Genomic DNA, 24829 nt, shown 5'->3' on the forward strand with positions numbered 1-24829 from the left:
CCAATGTAATGATTGATGGTTGGATGTCTACTCGTTGCCTACCTCCTGTACGTATTTTTGCGAAAGTGGCTACTACTTTTTTTGCATTCTACGATGTTCTTTCGCATTTTGCAAAAGATGTGACCGTAGCTTAAACCCTGCACTGTGGTGATGGTGGAGTTCGAACCTTGATCTTCACGATGTGAGTCAGTCACTATGACCACTGGACCACGGCGGCGGCAAAAGAAAAGGTTGCTGCCCAGAAATTATTGGATGAAAGAAAGAAAAAGTTGCATGAAGCAATTAAAAAGAAAGATTTTTCAGTGAAGTATCTTTTGCTTTGGATATGATCTATATATCTACCAAACGACTAAAAAAAATTTATCTGCAAAAAAAGGGAAAAAAAATCTGATTTGACTGGTTGGGCTGTAGTAATCAGTAAAATTCTGATGTTAGTCAATCCAAGAAAGAAGTTGTAAGAAATACATTTCATTTCCTGTAGCAAAGAAATAATATGTGTATTAAAACTATTATTCATTACGGTATGTTTTTTTAGAGATGATTCTTTATCGTACTGTTTGAACATTGCATATTGGGTATTCCTGTGGCTGTCTTGTTATAATTACGAAATTGTGCTTGTCCAACTTTTTTTGTTTTAATTTTGTGAGTGTGAGCCTTTTGGTAATGTATATTGTGAGACAGAAAAGAATTATCTGTGGTTGCTAGTACACTGTTTTGTCAAAAAATTTAGTCATTTTGCTTTTTCTTGAGTCAAGCTTATAGGTTACTGAAATAGTGCTGATTTAAAAAAAAAAAAAAAATTTCAAATAAATTTTTTTTATATTTATGATTATGTTGTCTTGGGGGTACCCCATCTTAGTTTTTAGTTTTTTTTCCTACTTTTTTGAGTAGGAGCCCTGCACCCGGCACTGCCCGGTTTTCTTCAATGAGGCTTTTTGGATAATGTGATATCTCCTTCTTTCTTTGAGGAACTTTCAAACCGTGTTCAAGTGAACCAATATGGCGAATTCCTGTGCGACTCATGAGATAAGCAAATATAGATTTAACGAAACGTAGAAACAATTCCCCCCCCCCCCCCATTTTTAAGGGGCGCTAGGTATTTTGATTTCCCCAAACTTTAAGTTGTCCATCTGCCTGTTTTTGCTTCCAAGAATGCTTAATTAAAGCTGTGGAATTTTTCGATGTACTTTACAGGCCCATAATTAATTTTAAAACAACCTAAACTATATGGATTTATGCAGTTGAATAATTAAAAGACAGTAAAAAACGTTAATTTTCATGCTTGAGAAGATATAAATAAACGGTTAAAACAATGTTACTGCATGAATATCCAACTTAAAAGTAGGTCCAGCTAATTACTTCATATTTAATTTTTTGTTCTTCGTATATATGGGTCATTTCCAAACAAAGTGTACAAGCTGATTGTGTACAAAAAAAATTTTCTAGTTCATTTAATTCTCTGTCATGCAGGGTTTTTTAATCAGGGTTTGCACATCCTTACAAACTCCTTAAAAAGTCCTAACTTCTCATTTCCTTCTGGAAGGGCCCTTATAACTCCTTACTTTTTGCAGCCACTCCTGAAAAAGTCCTTATTTTTTCTCTGAAAGGATGATCGGCATAGAATAGGCATTCCCCCATGGTGATGAATAGCATTGCCTGGAAAAATTAGAGGAAGCTTCCCGAATATAAAGAGGGAGAAAAGAGAAAAAAAAACCCCTTGTGTAATAGGAAACGTGAAAGCAGGGGATGGGATTGGAACATCCAATTAGCTATATCTACACTGGTGAGTTTTTTTGCGTCAATGCGCTTTCCACTGGTACACCTGTCATCAAGCGTGTCGTAAATCACTCAGTCGTGACTCAAACTTGTTGTAAGGTGGCTATTTTTTAAGAGTCATTCCTTTTCTTTCTGTTCCACCGGGTGTGGATTTTCGTTCAATTTCCCTTTCCTTTTCTTAAAGATTCAGTGTTGTTTTCATAAGTTTTTCTCGATTTTTATGATGTCATCCAAAAAAAACTTGGATACTTTTGAAGACTTCAGGTCATGCAGTGCATTATTTATTATGCAATACGTGACCTGAAGCATTTATTATGAACTTACATATTATTGAAGGTACACGTGATATTATTGAAGGAAAATTTAAATTAACTGTAATTATAATTGCAAAATTATAAATTAAATGATTGTCTTGAAAATTATTTTTTTGGTAGAATGTCATATTAAATGCGATTTCTTTTTCATGTTTTTGCGAAGAGCTCAGAGTTACAGAGGTTTGCTGTGTAATAAAATAATTCACGAGCTCTTCGCGTAGCCACCTCAATACATGGGGCAATCCAGACACGGCGTGAGAACTTTAACCAGATGTGTTGGAGGGCTATTTATGATAATAAGATCTAATGGTATGATTTTTCAAAATGTGTGCGGAGTCACCACACAGAGCCACAGCTTCGGAATAAACATTTATTTTGACGACACATAATGATTATCTGGGTTAATGAAAAAATAAGACAGGCATAGAAATTTTCGAACCTCACGCTTTCGTGTGCAGTGACTCTCTGCTCTGCTGTTTTCCAGACGGTCGTCTCCAGTACCCGGGATCACGTGACACACTCGAGGTCGTTGACCCGACTCTTGGGGGGTCGTCTGCGTGAGACACCACACACTCCCTCCCCAGTGATCACGAGTAATAAGAGGTGATCGCGTACTATGGAGTAGCATCAGTGATCACGGGTACTGTAGACGATCTGGAAAGTGGACAGTACGTCCAGAACGAGTGGTTCTGACTGGTTTTACAGCAGAAACAGCTGCGTGTCTGTCAGACGTAACTGCGGTTGGTACATCTGGAGATACAGGTACCGGCTCCACCGTCGGATTCACGAGAAATGCCGGTTTAAGCCGATCGACTGACACTGACACAGTTTTTCCTCTTATGCCCACGTTGAACACTTTGTCGGTCCGGCTGATCACTCTGTATGGTCCTTCAAATGGCTGTTCCAGAGGACGTTTCACCCTATCAGTTCTCACAAAAACGTGAGAAGTAGTTTTCAAATCATGGTGAACAAATGTAGGATGTCCTCCATGCCGTTTGATTGGTCGTGGCTGGAAAGTTTGGACGTGAGTTCTCAGCATTTGTAGAAACTCGGAAGCGTCAGTTGAGTTGGAATTAGCTCGTGCTTGGAAAAATTCACCAGGTAATCGTAAAGTTTCTCCATACAGTAGTTCTGCAGGTGTGCACCCCAAATCTTGTTTCAGAGAGCACAGAAGACCGAGTAGAACTGTAGGTAATGCTTCAGTCCATTTATGGGTTTGGTTGCATTTCAACGCGGCTTTGAAAGGGCGATGCCACTCTTCCAACATACCGTTCGCTTGTGGATGGTATCCAGTTGTTCTAACCCGTTTTGCTCCGATGAATTTGGACAGCTCTCGGAATAGTTGCGATTCGAATTGGCGACCTTGATCAGCTGTTACTGTTAAAGGTGTGCCGTATCGAGAAATCCAGGTGGAAAGAAAAGCTGTAGCTACCGTGGTTGGTGTGATGTCGCGGATAGGTACCGCTTCTGGCCATCGTGAAAACCGGTCTATCATTGTTAGGCAATGAGAATGTCCATCGGAAATAGGCAGTGGGCCAATGATATCCAAATGAATATGTTGAAATCGTTGGGAAGGTTCCACAAACGATTGTAGTGTCGATCTCGTGTGCTTGTGCACTTTGGATCTTTGGCATGGTATGCACACTTTTGTCCATTTAGCACAGTCTTTAGCTAGACATGGCCAAATGAATCGCTTTCTGACCAAATCAATAGTGCGTCTAATTCCTGGATGTGAGAGTTTGTGCATATTCCAAAACACATCATATCGAAATTTTTCTGGAATATAAGGTCGAACAGCACCTGTTGATAAATCACAGTAGAGCGCTTTAGCTGCGTCTGGAAGAAATACTTTCTTCAGTTGCAGAGCTGATTTGCTCTTTAGAAGTTCCTCTAGTTCTTTATCCCCCTCTTGTTGTTCAGCGATGGCAGTAAAATCAAGAGGTCCAGGAACTGAAATCGCTATTACGTGTGATAAGATATCAGCGGAAATATTTTGCGATCCAGGAATATGGCAAATGTTCGTTGTGAACTGCAATATGTAATCTAAATGCCTTAGCTGTCTAGGTGAGCATTTTTCACTTTTTTGTCGAAATGCGTAGCACAGTGGTTTATGGTCACTGAAAAGTATAAACTCACGAGCTTCAAGCATATATCTGAAAAATTTTATGGAAGAATATGCGGCAAGAAGTTCTCGATCGTATGCGCTATATCGTGTTTCGGTGGGTGAAAGTTTACGTGAGAAAAAACCTAGCGGTTGAAGACCATTGTCCGTCACATAATGCAGTGCACCGCCTATAGTATAGTCGGAAGCATCTACATGTAGAGCTAATTGGGCAGATGGGGATGGATGTGCCAACAATGCGGCATTAGCTAGTAGTTTTTTGCAATCTTCAAATGCTTTCAAAGTTGATGTAGACCACACAACTTTTGTTTTGTCTTTTCTTTTTTTCGTGGAACCTTTCAATAGATCATGCAGTGGCACTTGTGTCTCAGCTGCATGCGGTAGGAAACGGCGATAAAAATTTATGAGACCTAAAAATTTACGCAATTGCTCAATTGTTTCCGGTTGCTTGAAATCGAGTACAGCTTGTACTTTGTCTGGGCGAGGTGTGATACCAGATGGTTTGATCACATGTCCCAGAAATTCGAGCTCAGAAACACCAAATATGCATTTTGACACATTTAAAACTAAGCCATACTGTTGAAGACGTTGGAATATTTGTTTTAAATGAATTTTGTGTTCTTCGGCATTTTCAGAAAAGCGTAGAATGTCATCAAGATATACATAGCACCTCGTAATACTTCATGCATGAACCGCATAAAAGTTTGAGCGGCATTTACGAGACCGAAACTCAATCTTGTATACTCGAATAAACCCCAAGGGGTTGTGATTGCGGTTTTTGGTATATCTTCTTCGGCAATGCTAATTTGATGGTATGCCTTGAAGATGTCTAGTCTAGAAAAAATAGACTTACCGTGCAATTCTTGTGAAAAGTCTTGAATATGGGGTATCGGGTAAGAATCAAATTCCGTAACACTATTTAGACGACGATAATCGCCGACAGGACGTACAGTACCATCTGCCTTGGGCACGATATGTAACGGAGAGCTCCAAGGGCTTTTGGAGGGCCGGATAATCCCTTGTTCCAAAAGGAATTCAAACTCGGTTTTCACCTGTTGTTGAATTTTTGAAGTTCTTTCATCGTGCCGCGATACCAGATGTCCTTCGGCCAGTCGCCTTGCGATGGTTCGGGAAGACACAGGGGCCCGTAGTGAAGCTGCTGCCTGTGTCTGGATAGCGGCCAATGAGGCAGTTGGCTCTATGCGTGCGTTTTGGATGATGTGGCGGTTTTCTCGACGACTGGTCTGTCGAGGGCGTTCTGAACCTGGTCGCCGTGTAAATGACGTCTCTTCTGTCCACTGGTCCCAACACCTCCTCACAGTAAAATCTGAACGGCCTAGTTGACGAGCTACTCGCCGAGCTGACCACCCAGCTTCCATCATCCCGATGATTCTTCCCCTATCGAACTTTGACAACTGCTCATATGGTCTTCGACGGCGGCGTAACGGCATGTCTACTTCAGCATTTCCTTTGCAAACGATTAAATACACTCCAGCAAGCTCTGCTTACCTGTTTTATAATCCAAGGAGAACGAAGTTCAATGCCCTCTAGTAGCATTACGCAATGCGCAATCACGCTGCATTTCTAATCATTTGCATATCTGCCCGACATGTACCTTCAGGCCAACTTTCGTTTCGATCCCACAATTATTTCTTGGTGCGCAAATTTTTATGGCAATGAGTGTATAAATCAGTTTTAATTGCCTGAAACATTTACAACAAAACAATTTTTGGTATCATCACCCCCAATGACAACTTTTTAGTTCGAGAATATTCTCAGAATATTCTCCAGGTCATGATGAGAAGTTTTAAAAGTTTGGTTATATAAAGATTTTAGGAACCATTAAATTAAAACATTAAAAAATAATTTTAAAATTAGATAAATTTTCAGAAATAAGTTCACGACAAAAGAAATTAAATCAAAGTTGATTGATAAAGGAAGCAATTATTATACAATCACCTTCATTCTAAGAAGATACAGAACTGTTTTCTTCAATGCACATACACTTAAATTCTGTATCACTCCCTTTTTTAAAAGTTGTGTAATTCAGCTGTGTTGGTTTAATTTTCTTGCTTTCAAACTTTAATATTATGGTCTACAAACTTCAATATACCCAGGGGCGTAGCCAGAAATTTCGTTCGGGGGGGGGGACCACTTTCATTTCGGAGGGGGACCAAAGTGACGGAACAATGGATTTGGCCATCTTTTTCCCTTTTTTCGGTCATTTTCTCACATTTTGGGGGGGGGGACCAGACCCCCAAGTCCCCCCCCCCCCTCGCTACGCCCTTGAATATACCCATCTTCTTGACTGAAAGAGGGACAGGGACACTCTCAGAGGACTACTATTATAAATTACTAGAAAATATTCTTATCAAAAATAACTATTATACAAAAATTATTATATTATACAAAAATAATTATTCTCAAGTTATTTATTATAATACACGTTATTACATATATTCTTGATAATACTCTCTGGAAAGATTTCGGTAACTGAAGAATATTTTCATCGAGGAGAATATTCTCTGGAAGGACTATTATTAATAACTTCAGAATAATTCTTATTTTCTATAAGAATATTCCCCAGTAATTTATGAAAGTAGTCCTTCCAGAGAATATTCTCAAGGATATTATATGTAACTATATATTATAAATAAGAGGAGAATATTCTCATCAAGAACTTATAAGAATATTCTGAAGTTATTTATAATAGTAGTCCTAGCAGAGAATATTCTCCTCGATGAGAATATTCTCTGAAAGATTTTTCTTAAGAATTTTACATCTCTGCATTCGTGTATCCTTCAACAGAATGGAAAAGTTTGCGAAAGAGCATATTATCACACTGGAAAAACAGCAATGACTAATCTGTCTTCATCAGGAGTTGCGACGCAAAAGCTGTTGGTAAATTCGGGGTGTCTACGATCATGGAAAAGTGACAAAATCCCGGAAAAGTAAAGAAATGAGAAAAGGGTTACGAAATAAGTGAAAAACAGGGAGTTAAAACAGATGTTCTCGGATTGAATTTTTTGTTAAAATAGAATCGCATTCTATTAAATTTCTAATAGTTTAATCATTATTTTCTATAGTTTTTATTTCTATAGTTTAAATAGAAAATAATTTAATTCTATGGTTTTTGAATTAATATAGTGTAAGCTAAAAATAATTTAAGTCTATAGTTTTTAATCACTCTATCAAATTTCTTAGAATTTCTAATAAATATTCTAAGAATGACCCAGCAAAAGAAGTTATCTCTAAGCTTGGTGAATTAAACTGAGGTAATGATCAAGAGCGAACTCAAAAAGAAACACTTATCATTTTAAATATGAAATGGGTAAATTCTGGTAAAAGAAGCAAGATCAAACGTTCAAAAATGCTTGAAACTGAAGAGAACAAAAGTACAACGTAGACCTGCATCAGTGGCAAAAACAAGAAAAATAATTATTTTCTAATGAGTGTTTCAAGTTTCTCCTGTAGTGATTTCTTTTAATTAGTGAAGTCTACAAGCTAAATCTAAAAACATTAATTTTCAAATTATTTTTGAAAGCTGAAATACCATATGCTAAAATGTCCGTATGTTAAAAGCCTCTCTTTTGTTGATATTGTAGAGAATGTAAAAATATAAATATCAAGTAGTCTCTCAAAATTTTTTTATGATTAAAAAAAATTATTTCTTCTAGAGGAAATCTCTATGTGTGGGGGGGGGGGGGGTCCCAAACACTGTTTTTTAAAGTAAAAAGTAATCCTGTGTGCGCTACTTCATATATGTATATAAAAACTGCATATTTTATTTACTGCCAACATTTTAAAGTGCTACAAAACTGGTAAATGCATCTACAAAAACCAAATTTACATTTTTCACCCCTGCCTTTGGTATTTTGGTACAGTAGACAATTATCTTATCGACCTGAGCTACCATGCCCAACAGCCAACTAACATATCATTAATTATGAGAAATTACTTCGAAATTTTCTTGGCATGTATCTTTATTATTAGTATTTTTTGTTTAATAAAATCAAATTCGACAGTTTTCTTGTAATGTTCATGAAGCAAACCAATTTCATATTGTGATTAAAATCCAGAAATCTTCTGTACGAGTATTTTTTTTTTTTTGTGTTTTTAATTTTGATTGTTATTTACTTATCTTCTGTAGTTGATATTATCTTGTAGTATTTCAGGACTGGTGAATAGGATGAAAATATTTGAAGAATGAGTCTTCATGAACATAATGACAGAAAGCTGAAAGATAGCCCTAGTTCTTCACTGGTACCATGGGTGCTTAGATCTTCATGTTCAAGGTCTGATTAATTTTAGTACATTATATTTTTCAGATGATCATATTTATCACTGAAATTTTTTCAATATATTTTTTATCCAATAATTTGTTTGTGATGCAGTTATTAGAGATGGGACGAATAGTGATTTGGCCGAATAACCAAATACCGAATATTCGGTTAAATTTGTTTAGACATATATGAATGTTTTCCTTCTGTTCCTTTGATGATCGATTGTGGCGATTTCGTGTGAAGTAATCGAAGCCAATTCTCTCTGTATTGTTGCCATTATAGAATTGTTTTTGATGTATGTAAATTCATGTAAAATACTTATGACGAAATAGTTTGTTGTTCATTGTGAGATGGAATGTTCTCGTGGTTCATTTATACCAAGATTTGTTTCGTTTGTGATTGGACAAATATTGTTTATGCTTGAAGCACGTTCACATCCCTTTTAATTTCAACTCATAACTTCACTAAATACTTGTGTGCTGTTCATTTGTCACTGTCAAGAAAATCAATCTTGAATTATGTAACAAAAATTAACCTGTGCTTAGGCACTTGCTTGTTTCTTGCCTGTCCGGATTTTTAATGTAAATTAAATGAGTTCATAATCTCTGAGTTCATTCCAGCAAATGATTGCGTCCAAGTCTTTTTTTAACATGCTAACTGGTGGGGACTTTGCCCCATAAGCCTTTCATTTGTCCCACCAGTGAAGATAAAACATGGCCTCTGGTGGCCCTTTTCAGTTTTTCTGAAGTAACTTCAATTTCAAACCCTATTAATATGATGGGAGTTGAAGATAAAACGTACACAAAAAGGTTTTGTCCCGTCATTCTAGGAGATAGATTTTTATGACTTTGTTTGAGGAAAGAGAAAGACATGGATCAACTGAAAAGATAAGTTCTACATACATAGACTGACTTTTCTGGGATAGGTCTTTTGCTGTCATACAAAAAGCAGAGAACCACTGAGGGGAATTAGGGTGTCTACCATCATGGAAAAGTCATAAAATTTGATTGATGAGGTCACAGATTTTTTACAAAAGTCTCAAAAAAATTTTCCCACACTCTATTTTTTCCCTAAAATCTGGGCTTATTTTGAAGCTGTGGCATTCAATATTTCTCTTCTTCCTTGGTTTCTTTTCTCCAAGCGTTTTTTTTTTTTGCTGAAGAGGGCGAGATGGACGAAAAAAAGAATTAAAAGAAAGACATTATCTATCAATGTGTATATTGGGGCAGACATTATGGGTAGGGAAAATAACTATTTAGCTGGATGAATAAGAAAGAGCTTTTCTTTCTTGCTTGTCCGGTCCTTTCAAAATTGTAATACTCCTCTAATTCAGTGTTCTCAAAATCTCCTATTACCTGGGGGGGGGGGGTGTTGATGGACCACTGCAGTCCTGAAGTGAGAAAGGACATGACCCCCACCTCATGGAGCAGGGTCCCTTAGGCTGGGATCTTTGGCAGATCCGAAAGCCAGTATTCGGGGGGGGGGCACCTTTATTGTGAATTTATAGCATGAAAAGAGAAACAATGATGGTATTGTCCAAGGCCTCAAGGCTGATGTAGCCCCACCCTTGTGGGGAGGATGAGAAAGGACACCATTTCTTCCCCCACAAAGGAGGAAAGTTTCTTTTATCATTTGGGTTTTTTTTTTAAATTCTGTTGGTTTTTACTGACTAGCAATATCATCAACAAGCCTACAATGATACAAATATTCAATCAATACACTTCACTTCTCAAATATAGATGGTGGCACTGAAAAATCAGACAACACTACATACAACTCGCTCGGTAGTCAATTGCCCATGGCAATAGACTGGAGTTGTGTTCAATTTGAAAGAAAGTTTAGCTTCGGAGCTACAAAAAATATTCTTTAATCGTTGCTTCCCCAAGCTCCTTACATTGTTTATTTTCGAAATAGCGTTAAGTAAATGATAAATTTCCATTATAGTTACCAAATTCCTAGACAAAACACATTTGCTGCGATGAAAGCCATTATTTCATTATGATTCGTGTCTTTCCTCAGTATTTAATATGGGTTGATATCAGTCTTCTCAATGCATCATGTGACTCTCACATTGAACCTCGCTTGTTCTGGCATGCCGGGCAGGGATGTTTAGTTTAAACCCCATTAGTTTCAACCAGGCATTTTTTTTTTTAAATCATGTGAAAGTGACATTATATTCAAGGAAAAAATTATATACTTGGTTCATTATTAGCCAAAAATTTTCATTCTTACCACATTTTCTATTCTGATATACCCCAAGATACCATTTAAATGGTATAAGATGGTACAGGTAAAAATGGGTAAAGATGGTTGCCTGAATATGTATATATTTTTTCATATAAAGTATCTTAGTTACTCAAAGTTACAAACAGTACTAAAATTTCTCAAATCTTTAGCAAATTTATAAATGTAAATGAAGTGGTGCAATACTTCGTAAGGTTTTGTGTTTTTTGTTTTTTTCCCCCTTCACAAAGAAGCAGCAACAGTAGTGACTTCACCATAATGCTAGGGCAAGTGGTCTTATAATCCAATATTTGGTGGACGATGCAGGATCGACATTTCGTCAAAAAAAATGTTATATTCAAGTCTATTTTTACAGATTTTCTTGGTGATAAACCTGCGGGAACCATCGACTCTACTCTACTGTACACTTCTGGGAGGAAAAAATACTCGTCATGCCGTCTCTGGGTTTTTCTCCGCCATCTCCTCCCGATACAAGAGCCGTATGACGTCACCATTTGATTCGTAACGTAGCCGCCAAACCACCCCTCCCCAAGAGTGGTCTCGTCTCGCAACTACTGCTGCCACCTGGATTTCGCTGTCGAAGTGGGCGTTTCACCGCTTGTATTTAAGTGTCGCTACCCATGGACTTTCATGATGCAGGATCGACATTTCGTCAAAAAAAATGTTATATTCAAGTCTATTTTTACAGATTTTCTTGGTGATAAACCTGCGGGAACCATCGACTCTACTGTACTGTACACTTCTGGGAGGAAAAAATACTCGTCATGCCGTCTCTGGGTTTTTCTCCGCCATCTCCTCCCGATACAAGAGCCGTATGACGTCACCATTTGATTCGTAACGTAGCCGCCAAACCACCCCTCCCCAAGAGTGGTCTCGTCTCGCAACTACTGCTGCCACCTGGATTTCGCTGTCGAAGTGGGCGTTTCACCGCTTGTATTTAAGTGTCGCTACCCATGGACTTTCATGATGCAGGATCGACATTTCGTCAAAAAAAATGTTATATTCAAGTCTATTTTTACAGATTTTCTTGGTGATAAACCTGCGGGAACCATCGACTCTACTCTACTGTACACTTCTGGGAGGAAAAAATACTCGTCATGCCGTCTCTGGGTTTTTCTCCGCCATCTCCTCCCGATACAAGAGCCGTATGACGTCACCATTTGATTCGTAACGTAGCCACCAAACCACCCCTCCCCAAGAGTGGTCTCGTCTCGCAACTACTGCTGCCACCTGGATTTCGCTGTCGAAGTGGGCGTTTCACCGCTTGTATTTAAGTGTCGCTACCCATGGACTTTCACGATGCAGGATCGACATTTCGTCAAAAAAAATGTTATATTCAAGTCTATTTTTACAGGTTAGTTCGCTTCACATTTTCATACCAACTTATTTAATCTTTATAAATTTAATATTCTTTATGTCGATCCTGCATCCGACGTTTAAAATTATTATATACTGTGTGTTTCTATTTTTTGCTCCACCATCAATTTTTTATTTAAAATATATGTGTGCTTTAAAGAAAAACCCTTTCCGCTCCGGTCCTTGTTACCACCATTCGAAATTGTTCCATTCAAAACCTCTTCCCTTTTTCCCTCTTGTCCTTTTTACCCACTTGGCTAGCTTGCTTCTACTGGCGGGAGATATCGAATCCAACCCTGGGCCTAGGGTTAGCCACTCCCCAACACGCTCTCAAAATAGATCAAATCCTTCGTCTGAATCTTCGACTCTTTCGGATAACTCATCCATTCTCCGTAATATTCAAGACACCCAAGTAGCCATTCTTGACAAACTTACCCTCCTCACCCAAAAACAGGACTCATTCAGTCATCAGCTAAGTGATCTATCCCACCGTCTTAGTGCAGTTGAGGAGAAACTTTCCCCAGTAGAGGAACTCCAAAGCCAAGTCTATGACCTCTCCTCTAATCTCTCTGAACTCCAATCCTCCCTTACCAATAAAGTCATCGATCTTGAGGATCGTTCTCGACGGGATAACTTGATTTTCCGAAACATTCCTGAAGAATCTGATTTCGAGTCCTCCTCCACCCTCGAATCCAAAATCATCCAATGCTGTTCTGATCACCTTGACATAAATATTTCACCTAGTGAGATAGACCGCTGTCACAGATTAGGTTCCAAAAAGACCCACGGATCCAGACTTTCTATAATAAAATTCAACAAATTTAAAATCAAAAGTGAGATTCTAAAAAATGCCTCGAAACTTAAAAACAGCAACATATCTATCTCAGAAGATTTCTCTCTCGATACACGCAAGCTTCGTGGTCAGATTTGGAGAGCCAGTCAAAAATACTGTGACGAAGGCATTAAAGTAAAACTTATCCACAATTTTGCACTCATAAATAATACCAAATATGTCTGGGATCCCGATATTAATGATATCCGCCCCATCTTCCCCGCTCATGCTGCTTCGAACCTTTCTATGCCCTCCCTCTCCTCCCATATTTCCTCGGTACCCCCTTTAGGCTACTCCCCTCGAGCAACCCTTCCGTCTACACAACCTCCAAATTAAAAAATACCTTCCAGTTGGGAACTATTAACACTTGCAGCCTGAAAAATAAAACTGATTTTCTAGAATCATTCTTACTCATCCATAATCCCCATTTTCTTGGTGTTACAGAGTCATGGCTAAATAATACAATCTCTAATTCCGAAATTTTGCCACCCGATTACAATGCTTTTCGAAAGGATAGAAACTCTCGGGGGGGGGCGGGGTCTTACTTATTTTCAAAAATTCTATCCCTATAACTGAAATTCTATTAGATTCCGAACTCAAAATTGTTGGAGCCGAATGGCTTCAACCCAACTGTCCCCCACTTGCCATCTTTTCTGTCTATTTCCCTCCCTCTCCTGATTTCCACCTTTTTGAACAACTGGAAATTATTCTTGAAAAATTTTATAACACACATTCTATTCTTATCTCCGGAGACTGGAATCTTCCTGGCATTGACTGGAAAAATATGGAATCCCTGTCCGGCAATCACGGAATTAATAACAAAGTCCTAGATATCTTCCTTAAATTAAACTTGGTCCAATCCATTTTTGAACCCACAAGAACCACCCTCTACTCCAGCTCTACCTTAGATCTCATTGCTACCTCCAATAGAATTTCAATCCTTTCCACCTCCATCTTTCAGGGTTGCTCCGACCATAATATCCCAGTCATTAACTTTTCCCTCCGCCACTCTATCCCATCCTACAAACTCGCCCCTAAACGTAATTTCAACAAGGCAAATTATCCACTTATGCAAAATATTTTTCGCTCTCACTTCAATGATTTCTTATCCATATCCTCTTCTAACAATATCCACACCTCTTTTAAATGTATTATAGACAAATGCTTAACTACAGTTCCAATTAAAAATGTTTCTCCTAAGTCTTTTTTTAATCCGTGGATCACCAGAGATATTATTCATTTAAAGAGGAAAATCCGCCGAATCGCCTTCAAATATAAAACCAACAAATCCAATTCACTCAAATCCATAATTTCAGCCTCCACCCGAGACCTCAGAAACCTCATTTCCGTCCAAAAGTCCAGATACCTCTCTCATTCTCTACCCCATTACTTAAAAACCAATCCAACAAAATTCTGGAGTTACCTTAGACCTAAATCTGTTGGTCCCACTTCCCTGAGAAGTTCAAATAAATATACATTTTCTCCTTCAGAGATGGCTACCGAATTCAATTTAGCTTTCTGCTCGGTTTTCTCAATAGACCCCTCTCCTCCCCAATACTCTTTTTTTGATTCTATCCACAACTCACCCCCTATATCCTTCTCCAAACAAGGTATCCTAAAACTTTTGAAAAAACTGAAACCCCATTCTGTTGGCCCTGACGACATCACAAATTCTATTATTAAATTCTGTGCTGATGAAGTCGCCGACTATCTTTTAATCCTGTTCAATGTTTCACTAAATTCTGCTACCCTCCCGAACGACTGGAAAATCAATAAAATTATTCCTATCCACAAAACGGGTTCACTTTCCAATCCCCTTAACTTCGGGCCAATAGCAATCACTTCCTCCTGCTGTAAAATCTTCGAGCATATTGTAGCAAAAGAAATCCGTATCCACTTAGACTCCATCAGCTTCTTTTTCCCCAACCAACACGGCTATAGACAATCTCTCTCTACTACCTCCCAACTGGCCCTCTTCATCCACGACCTCTCTGAAGCCATTGATAAAAACCTACAAACTGATATCGTATTCCTAGATTTCTCTAAAGCCTTTGATAAAGTTCCCCACGATAAACTTCTCCTCAAACTCTCCCGCCTTGGCCTTAACGTTCAATTACTTAATTGGGTGGAGGCTTTCCTAAAACACCGTAAACAGTTTGTTCATTTTAATGATCATAACTCATCATCCGCCTCCGTAAAGTCTGGGACCCCTCAAGGATCGGTCCTCTCCCCGTTACTTTTCCTAATTTATATCAATGACCTTCCTCAATCCCTCAACTGCACCACTAGACTTTTTGCTGGTGACTGTGTAATTTACCGTATCATTCACCATCAATCTGATCAAGAACTTCTCCAACATAACCTGGCTTCCATCGCCGACTGGTGTTCCCTATGGCAAATGCCAATGAATATCTCAAAAACGGTTCACATGAAAGTTACCCGTAAACTTCTTCCTCTTGAATACTCCTACTCCATCAATCATTTACCGTTATCCCAAGTTTCTCATATCAAATACCTTGGTGTCATTATTTCAGCCGACCTACGTTGGAACAAACACATCGACTGCATTTACCAGAAGTGTCTTAGCAAACTTTTCTTCCTCCGCCGCAATCTTAAACACTCTACTCGGGATATCAGACTTCTCTGTTACCAAACTTTTATCTCCCCCATCCTCTCCTACGCTGCTGAAATCTGGGACCCTTACACCTCCAGTAATACAGACAAACTTGAATCAATTCAAAATAAATCCGCCCGATTTGTTCACGACTGCTGGTCATCTTTCATTTCTGTGTCCGAACTTAAAAATGAACTTCATCTCCTCCCTCTCTCTACTCTCTCTACTCTTCGTCTCATTTCTCGATTAACATTGCTTTATAAAATTTTCCATGGTCAGTTCAACATAGATACTTCTGGTATCTTAGCCAAACCATCCTACATCTCTAGAAGACTCGACCATTCCCTTAAAATAAAACCTATTTTTGCTTCCACTGACTGCTTTAAATACAGCTTCTTTCCTCATACCATTGGTGAATGGAACAAACTCCCAAGCTCTATTGTTGAATCTCCCTCTATCACTAGTTTTTTATCCAACATCAAACAATATCTTTGTCATTCTCAATCGCATCCTCTTGTATAGGCCCAAGGGCCAACAATATTGTATAAATAAATAAATATAAAGATACCAGCTGCCTTCTAAAGGACAAAGACCAGTGTACTAGTAGTTACATTTTACACCAAACACTTTCTTTTCATAAAAAGCAGCACATCTTGTACTGTAACTTGATATTCAGGAGGTTTTTATTTATTTTTAAATACTTTTACCATTACCCCCAGTTAATCAAGGTTCTACTGTATAGTAGCAAGGGATTTATGTGAAAAATAATCAGCTATATACAGGGTGATTATAATTAAAGTTCTGATTCTAAAACTATACTATAAGAACCCCTGGTCCCCAAAGCAGAATGTTTTGCATTGTTCTGCAATGAGCCCTTGGCTTAATGGGACTGTTCTGCAGTAAAAATTCCCACAGTGTTTTGTATACTTTTCTTAAAATTTTTCCTGATTGTTCTGCTGTAGCACTTATTGTTCTGCGACGTACGTCACAGATTTTGGTATATTCTGCTTTGGGGCCCCTGGTGAGAATAACTTGAGAATTTTCATGGGTACTGATGCAATAGGATTTTCTTTTTGGAGGAAGAAAAAATACTTGAAATCATACAAGTAAATGATACTGTACTTGGCCAATGGTACAGTTTATTTTGTGGAACCCTAATAGTTTCGGCACTTCAATAGCATCAGTGTTTAGATAGCACAACTTTTATCAAGATGCACATTGCAACACCAGCTGGCAAACCATTTTGTCAGTAACAGGATAACACAACACAGCCCTCCCACATTCACCTGAACTTTGCAACTTTTGGCTTTGAGTAGTATCTCAAAATGTTATGTACCATGGTCAGATTGCAAACTTTGGTGAATTGAAATCTCATTACGATGACATACTTTGGTCTGTTGTTGAACAAGCATTTTTGCACTTCCATTTCATAGCCAGAACACGGAAAACATATCTAATATTTGTTTGTTTAATGACTTCATTTTCATGATATTTCCATAAATTATGTAATCGTGGGATGCTAATTAAGTTATAATTTTACCCTGACTAGCTATTGTTTCTATTCTGTGAACAAATTTCCCATGGGTTGGATGAGTACAACATCTCATTTTCAATTATTTTTTTCCCTTCGTATATGGCAAATGGGGAAAAGCATCAGAATGTAGCTGCCCAAAGTTTCATTTCTTCAGAAATATTCATGCAAATTTTCAAGTCATTCTGACCAGTACTTTTTGTATAGTTTTCGAATCAAAACTTAAATTATAATCACCCTGTATATAGTTGATTATATGTTTCATAAATCTGTTACTGTCGGGGACATTATCACCAGCCCACCCACTGCAACATCTTACGCTACGCTAAAACACCGTTTGTGCACGCAGACTCGGAGGAACAGCAGTTACGCGACCTAATTTCTGGATTGCAACTGGGTGATTGGAAACCATCACGCCTTCTCCTGGAAATGCCAAGTAAAGCTGGACAAGGGGTGAGTGATGATTCTTTGAAGTCTCTTTTCCTCCAGCGGCTGCCTACAAATGTTCAGCAAATATTAGCAATATCCAATGATAGCCTGGATAAATTGACAGAAATGGCCGATGCCATACTTGCCGCAGCGGAAAGCTCCACTGCGGTTCATGTGGTGTCAACTGAAGCTTCACAAATGCAGACCATTCTAATGGATATTTCTTTCCGTTTGGAGCGTCTCGAAACGCGTGCTTGATCCCAATCGAGATCGCAGCAGATCTCGCCAGCGTTCCAGAAGTCGTGACAGAAACTAGACAGAATCATTGGGGCAGATTTCCTACGTCACTTTGGCCTGTTAGTTGATGTTCGACAAGGATGTTTGGTTGATCCTTTAACACAACTTCGATAAAAAGGTCAAATCTCAACTGCACCACAAATTCAAGTAAAGTCCATGGATGGAAACTCAATCTTTCACCGCCGAGTGACAACTTATCAGGGTGAGGACTTAACGAGGTTTTACTGTATATATATTCAGGCCACTTTTATGAGACTTTTTGAAAAAAAAACACTTATACCATCTTATGTCATTTAAAGATATACCATCAGAATGTACCCCAAGGATATAAAATATGGTAAAAATGAAAAATTTTGGCTAATAATGAACCAATGTGATATTTTTCAAGGAAAAATGATATTTAGGCCACCAAAAACCAAACTGGTTTTTTTAAAAACCACCTGGTTAAAACCAACATGGTTTAAACCAAACAACCCTGATTTAAACTGTTTTTATTTTTTTGCAATGGTAGGTATGTATGCAAAATTTACAAAATTTTAATTTTCAGATTTTGTTGTTCAACGAATGAAAAACGATATGAACTGCGCAAACATGGTAGATTGCAACTGGAATATCCTGTTGAAGATGATAGACTGAAGCTAAACAAGAAAAACAAAAAAAATAATGAAGCCATGGAGCCGTCCACCCCATCTGGATCAGGTACAGTAAGCAATATTTTGCTTGTGTGTTATTTGATCACCTTAAGATCTTGAGAATGTGTCTGTAGATAATTGTGATATGTCATCTAAGTTCTAGAATAATTATAGATATTTTTAATAATTGTCACACATCATGAATTTGAATGTGACCCTTTTTTATGAACTCCTAAAGTTCAAGATAATGTTCCCCTGAAGCTCCAAAGCAGAATGTTTTGCATTGTTCTGCAACATGCCCACATCTGACAGAAAATGCTCTGCCATAAAAACTTGGCATAATTCCTACCATACACAGGGTGGGCAAAAAGTCAGCAGAAACTTTGAAAATTCCTAAAAATCGGAAAAATAACCGAAATAAAAAATAGTTTGCAGGGTTTGCATCACTAGGTCATGGGAATTTTTTTAAGACAGGAAAAAGAAGAAAACCTAAAAAAAAAAAAAAAAAAAAAACAGGCGATAGGTGGCGCTGATGTACATAAGTCAAAGAGAGGCTACGCAAATAATGAACAGAATTCCTCCGAATCATTATTACAGCAGTATGAGTTCCACGTCACCACCGCGGGATAAAACATTGCAGGCGAGTCATAAATCCAGCAACGACGGAGTGCAGCAGGTCTACATACATGGTTTACAATGGTGAACTGATTGTGGATTAAGAGTGCAAGTTCTTATAACAGTCTGATTTGCATATTCACCGAAGTTCATACCAGCGCCACCTATCACCTGTTTTCTGTTTATCATTTTTTTCCTGTCTCGTGATCTAGTGATACTAACCCTTGCAAACTGTTTTTTATTTCGGTTATTTTTCTGGTTTTTATTCATTTTTAAAGTTTCTACTGACTTTTTGCCCACTCTGTAGACAGAAATAGGAGACATAAATCTTTTTGGGCCATTCTGCTAGTAATTATAGAAACTTCATTAGTAAAGTGAAAGTCAAATGTATAAGAGTTGCTTAGATGCATCAATGCTGAAACAAGCTCAAAATTTAAAATGAATTATTTAAAAAAATATGTATGAAACTCTCTTGCCATGCTGAGCGCAACACTGTCAAATAAAGGGTCAAGCCCCTATTCCCTCAGTAGGCCCCTGGGATGTACAGGGTAAGTTGGAAATGGAATGGATGGAATAAAGTGCATACTGCTACTGTTCTTCATACTTTAACATTCACATGTGCGAGTGCTGTATTATAACCTCAACAAAAATACTGTGTATGTGGAAGAGAAAAAGAAAGACTATTCTAATTCAGACAGAAAAAGTTTTATTTCTTCCATCATGACTGGATTAAAAACTGGTTTTTAATTCCAATGTTAGTCAATAAGTGTATCTCACTTATGTGAAGAATAGCTGCACTTATATCAACAGCTGTGGAATCATTAAAAACGGTTGGTTCTTAATCCAGTCATGATGAGAAAATTGAATTAGAATTTTCTTTTTCCCTATTTTCTTCAACTTCCCCCCCTTCTCTACACAGTACAGTTTTATCGCTCTTTGATGTTGCGTCACATGATATTCAACTCTCAATCAACCAAGTAGCATTTTTAAAATTGGCAAGCATTTGATAAGCATTACTGAGCATTTAGCAAGTATTTCTGAAATTAAAAATAAGCATTTAGCAAGTATTCCTGAAATTAAAAATAAGCATTTAGCAAGTATTTCTGAAATTAAAAATAAGCATTTAGTGAATTTTATGTTATAAATGTGCAGCAGATGTGGATCTTATGTTTCATCAACATCTTAAAAATAATAATAATAATAAGCATCTTCACACAACATCCAGTTTGCTGTATATCTTGCATTAACAAATGGAAAGCGACATCATGTCATATAAAAAATAATTAGCAGGACCTACTTCCGAGTTAGAAAAATCTGTTCATAATAACATTGATTTCAGCTTTTTTTTAAAATCTTAAGCATGAAAGGAAATCTTCATAAACAAAATGTCATATATTGATTGGTTTTTTCTTCCCATACAGTGACACATACGTTCATGTGGTGATTATTCCAAAAGAAATATGGTACTATATTAAATTATATGTATCACAATAAAAAATATATGCAATGAAATATAGAAACGAAAGACACAAACCACTGGTGGGGCCTGTCTAGAATTTTAATCAGTCCATGAAACAATTTTGAAAAAGCATTTCATTATTTCAAAATACACTTTAGGACGCATGGTTAAAGATAATATGTATGGATATTATGTAATGCGTTATTGATTTTGTTTCTAGACTATAACCAGTTATGCAGAACGTATGCACCATACATTGTAGAATTAAATTTATCAGTGTTTTTCATCAATGTGTAGACCAGGGTTTAAGCTAGATAAAAAATTATTTTCGCAAAAAAAGCGAAAATGGGAAGAAAAGCTTTAGCAAAATGCTACAATGCTAATGTAATGATTGATGGTTGGATGTCTACTCGTTCCGTACCTCCTGTACGCATTTTTGCGAAAGTGACTACCACTTCTTTTGCATTCCAAGATCTTCTTTCACATTTTGTGAAAAATGCGACTGTAGCTTAAAGCTTAAACCCTGGTGTAGACGCCTACGGGCCGGAGGTTGAGCTCCCCACTCGTTATAGCAATCATTATGGATCAGAATAGGGTATGAATACAGGACAGAAAAGTAAAATTTAGGTGCAACTATATACAGTATCACTTTTTTGTCTTTGGTTTATGATTTATTAGTAGCATGGGAGGTGTGGAAAGGGGGTAAAAAGTTAGACTGGAATGGGAGGGGCGACAAAAACACAAATACGGCCTTCCTCTAACATATTACCAAAGTGGAACTGAGCTGTCTTTGGGCACTGTGTTGCATAATGCCAGAGGGATTCAGAAGCTCCACAATTATGAGCAGAGTCAGTTGAGCACTTAAACCGTTCTAAATAGACCAGAAATGGGCCGTGCTCTGTGAACACTATCATCTTTTCTGTGGGCCAAACATGATGGTACTACCGGATCCGTCGTTCGACTTTGTAGGCTTCTTTGGCCGCATTGGAATTCCAACTATATTGTCACGCCTTCAATAGATCCTTGCGCAATTGTTGAGGTGAAGTAGTCATGTTTTGCATGCCTTGTAATCAAGAAAGCTACTGCACAGGGTTGTCGTGATTTAAAAAATTCATTTTTAAAAAAAAAATCACTGATTTAAATTCATTCTTTTCAGATATGAAAAATTATCTATTGTAATTGAATAAAATTATTTATGCAGCTCTAAACTGATTTAAATTTTTATTAAATTAATTTTAAATATCAATTAATTTAAATATATTTTCAAATATTTTTATCTATATATATAAAATTTATTTTCTGTGTGTGTGTATGTTCTCTATACAAATCTACAATTTTAGATCGATCGTCGCCAAATTTTGCATATATACCAAATGGGACCCGACTTGAATGATAGGCTACTTTAAAATTTTGTCAGAGCAAGGCAAATGCCCCAAATGGGCAAAAAACTGTTGGGCAACAATGGTTTTTGGGCCTCAACAATCACTTTCCGAATGTTTACTTTGGTTACCGTGGTTCCCTAGCAATGCGTTTCAGACGTGTATATGCCTTTACAATGGTTTGTCACTTCTCTAATCCTGTTACCATATGTATAGTAGTTTATGCCTTTATAATGGTTTGCCACTTTTTCAATCCTCCCAGTAATGAGACTTTCTGTATAGATGCTGTAATCATTATCAGCATCACTTTGAGGGTCAGGCAAAGGATGATCCCCATAGAAATCAGTGTTAAAATTGCTGATTTTACTGTAGAAATGCGGAAATTTGGTGGGGTTTTCCGCCACATCATTAATTTTAAAAATTTTATTGAATTCTAGATTTTTGAAATATTGAGTTCGCTTAGAGATACGAAGCCCAGACATTTAAATATGAAGTAATTGCCCGGACCTACTTTTGAGTTGGATATTCATACAAAATAACATTGATTTCACCTTTTTATTTCTTTCTTCTCAAGCTCGAAAATGAAAATGTGTCTGTATTGTCTTTTAATATTCCACTGCATAAACTCATACAGTTTAGGTTGTTTTAAAATGAATTATGGGTACGTAAAGTACATTGAAGAAATTCCACAGCTTTAATTAAGCATTTTTGGAAGCTGAAATAGGCAGAGATGGATAACTTGAAGTTCAAAAGGGGGGGGGGGGAATCGAAATACGTAGCTCCCCTTGAAAAATGAGAAAAAATATTCATTTCTACGCTTCTTTAAATCTAAATTTGTTTCTTTCATGAGTCGCGCTGGAAGTCGCCATATTGGTTAACTTAGACACGGTTGGCATGTCCCTCAAAGCAAGAGGGAGATATCGCATGATCCAAAAAGCCTAATTGAAGAAAACCCGGGCAGCGCCGGGTATTATAGCTAGTAATATTATAATGTACAAGCTATAATACCCGGCCGTTTTCCGGGTTTTCTTCAATGAGACTTTTTGGATCATGCGATATCTCCCTCTTTCTTTGAAGGACATGCAAACCGTGTCTGAAGTTAACCAATATGGCGACTTCCAGCGTGACTCATGAAAGAAACAAATTTAGATTTAAAGAAGCATAGAAATGAATATTTTTTCTCATTTTTCAAGGGGAGCTACGTATTTCGACCCCCCCCCCCCCCCCCGAATTTCAAGTTATCCATCTGCCTGTTTTGACTTTCAAAATTTCAAAAATGCTTAATTAAAGCTGTGGAATTCCTTTGATGTGTTTTACGGGCCCATAATTAATTTTAAAAAACATCCTAAACTATATGAATTTATGCAGCTGATATTAAAAGACAATTCTGAGACATTAATTTTCATGCTTGAGAAGATATAAATAAAAAGTTGAAATCAATGTTATTGCATGAATATCTAACTCAAAAGTAGGTCAGGCTAATTACTTCATATTTAATTTTTTCGGCTTTGTATATCTCTGAGTGAACTCAATATTTCAAAAATCGAGAATTCAATACAGTTTTTAAAATTATTTATGTGACAGAAAACCCCACTAAATTTCCGCATTTCTATGCTAAAATCTGTAATTTTAACACTGATTTCTATGAGGATCACCCTTTACCTGACTCTCAAAGCGATGATGATTATAACATCTATTCAAAAAGCCTCATTACTGAGAGTATTGAAAATGTGGCAAACCATTATAAAGGCACAAACTATTATTCACATTCTGGCAGCGTTGAAGAAGTGGGAAGAAGTGGAAGAAGTGTTTTTGGGACTTACATATTGGTGCAGTGCCCACATTTTAAACTTGTTAGCCGACGATTTGATTAAAACTGATGTAACAAAGTATGTTACAAGTATATTTAGATACTTCCACAATCATTTCTAAAAGCATGGCATCATATGTAAGGTGGAAGTGCATTGGTCTTCCTGCAAAGGTATGATGAATATTTATTGTGATTCTCTTGAATCTTATGTTAAAAATTCGTCAGTTGTTACCAAAGTTTGTGAAGACCACAGATCTCAGATAGTAACATCTCTAGTGAAATCTTTAATATTGATTCAAAAAGAAATGTCAAGGACATAATTGCAATTCTGAAGCCAATAGCTAAAATTAATGATTTTGTACAAAGGAACACACACACAACTGCTCCATAGCTGAATGTGTATTGGCATGGAAAAAGCCAATTGAAGATAAAAGAAGCATCAACATCAAACAATAAAAAGGTTTTGTCATCAGACTATAAAAATAGATAAGAACAATCATTAACAGATGCACACTTTGCTGTATTTATTCTAAGCTCATCAGTGTTAACTTCTAATAGGGAATTAATGTCACAAAAGAAGAGAGAAATAAGGGTCTTAAATTAATCAAAAAAATATGACTGGTTTTTGGAAAAGTTGGAACCATTTTCATGCTAAAAAATTTTTTTTTTCACCCTAAGGTTGTTGATACAATGTCTGATTTTGAGTGGTGGAACAGTTTTTATAATGTTTTGAGTAAAGATACAATTACAGAGAGCGATATGTAATTTGTAAACACATTAACTACAGCCAAATCATTGATGCCTGTGTTGAAAGGATTTTTTCAAGTTGCAGTTCATTCCAAGTAGCGAAACAGATTAAGAGTAGACAAAGCATTCAAACTAGTGTTTCTAATGAAACAAATGGACAATTATTCATAACGTATGCCCCAAAGGGTAAAATTATTTAATACTTGATGTAAGATATCTATCTATTCAAGAAGGTTTTTTTTCCCCATTTTCTTAAAATGTTCTGAAATATTTCACAAATATGATTCTTTATTTTTAGTTTGAAAATATTTTTTAAATAGCCATTATTTTTGTAAGTTAAAATTTCTTTAATTTTATATTCTTTAAAGAAAGCATAGATTAATGACTAG

The 24829-nt window shown here is 37.0% G+C and overlaps 1 protein-coding gene across 10 annotated transcripts in view; it reads left to right on the forward strand.

Moving 5' to 3' along the window:
* Positions 1-24829, forward strand: part of LOC149086559 (uncharacterized) — a 135189-nt gene that overhangs the window by 15202 nt on the left and 95158 nt on the right. For 6 of the 10 annotated variants that reach the window (XM_089256042.1, XM_089230919.1, XM_089256046.1 and 3 more), the window contains 2 exons: positions 8380-8507; positions 18346-18497. In XM_089256042.1, coding sequence (XP_089112168.1) covers positions 8419-8507; positions 18346-18497 — 241 coding nt within the window. In that variant the 5' untranslated portion in view covers positions 8380-8418. Of the gene's footprint in view, positions 1-8362; positions 8508-11485; positions 12094-18345; positions 18498-24829 lie in introns of those variants that run through there. The other 4 variants (XM_089256044.1, XM_089230916.1, XM_089256045.1 and 1 more) reach the window with 4 other exon arrangements.

The sequence above is a fragment of the Pholcus phalangioides genome, unplaced genomic scaffold (assembly GCF_987345545.1).
Source record: "Pholcus phalangioides strain wild (caught in Gottingen) unplaced genomic scaffold, Ppha-v1.0 ptg000004l_1, whole genome shotgun sequence".
NCBI lineage: Eukaryota > Metazoa > Arthropoda > Arachnida > Araneae > Pholcidae > Pholcus > Pholcus phalangioides.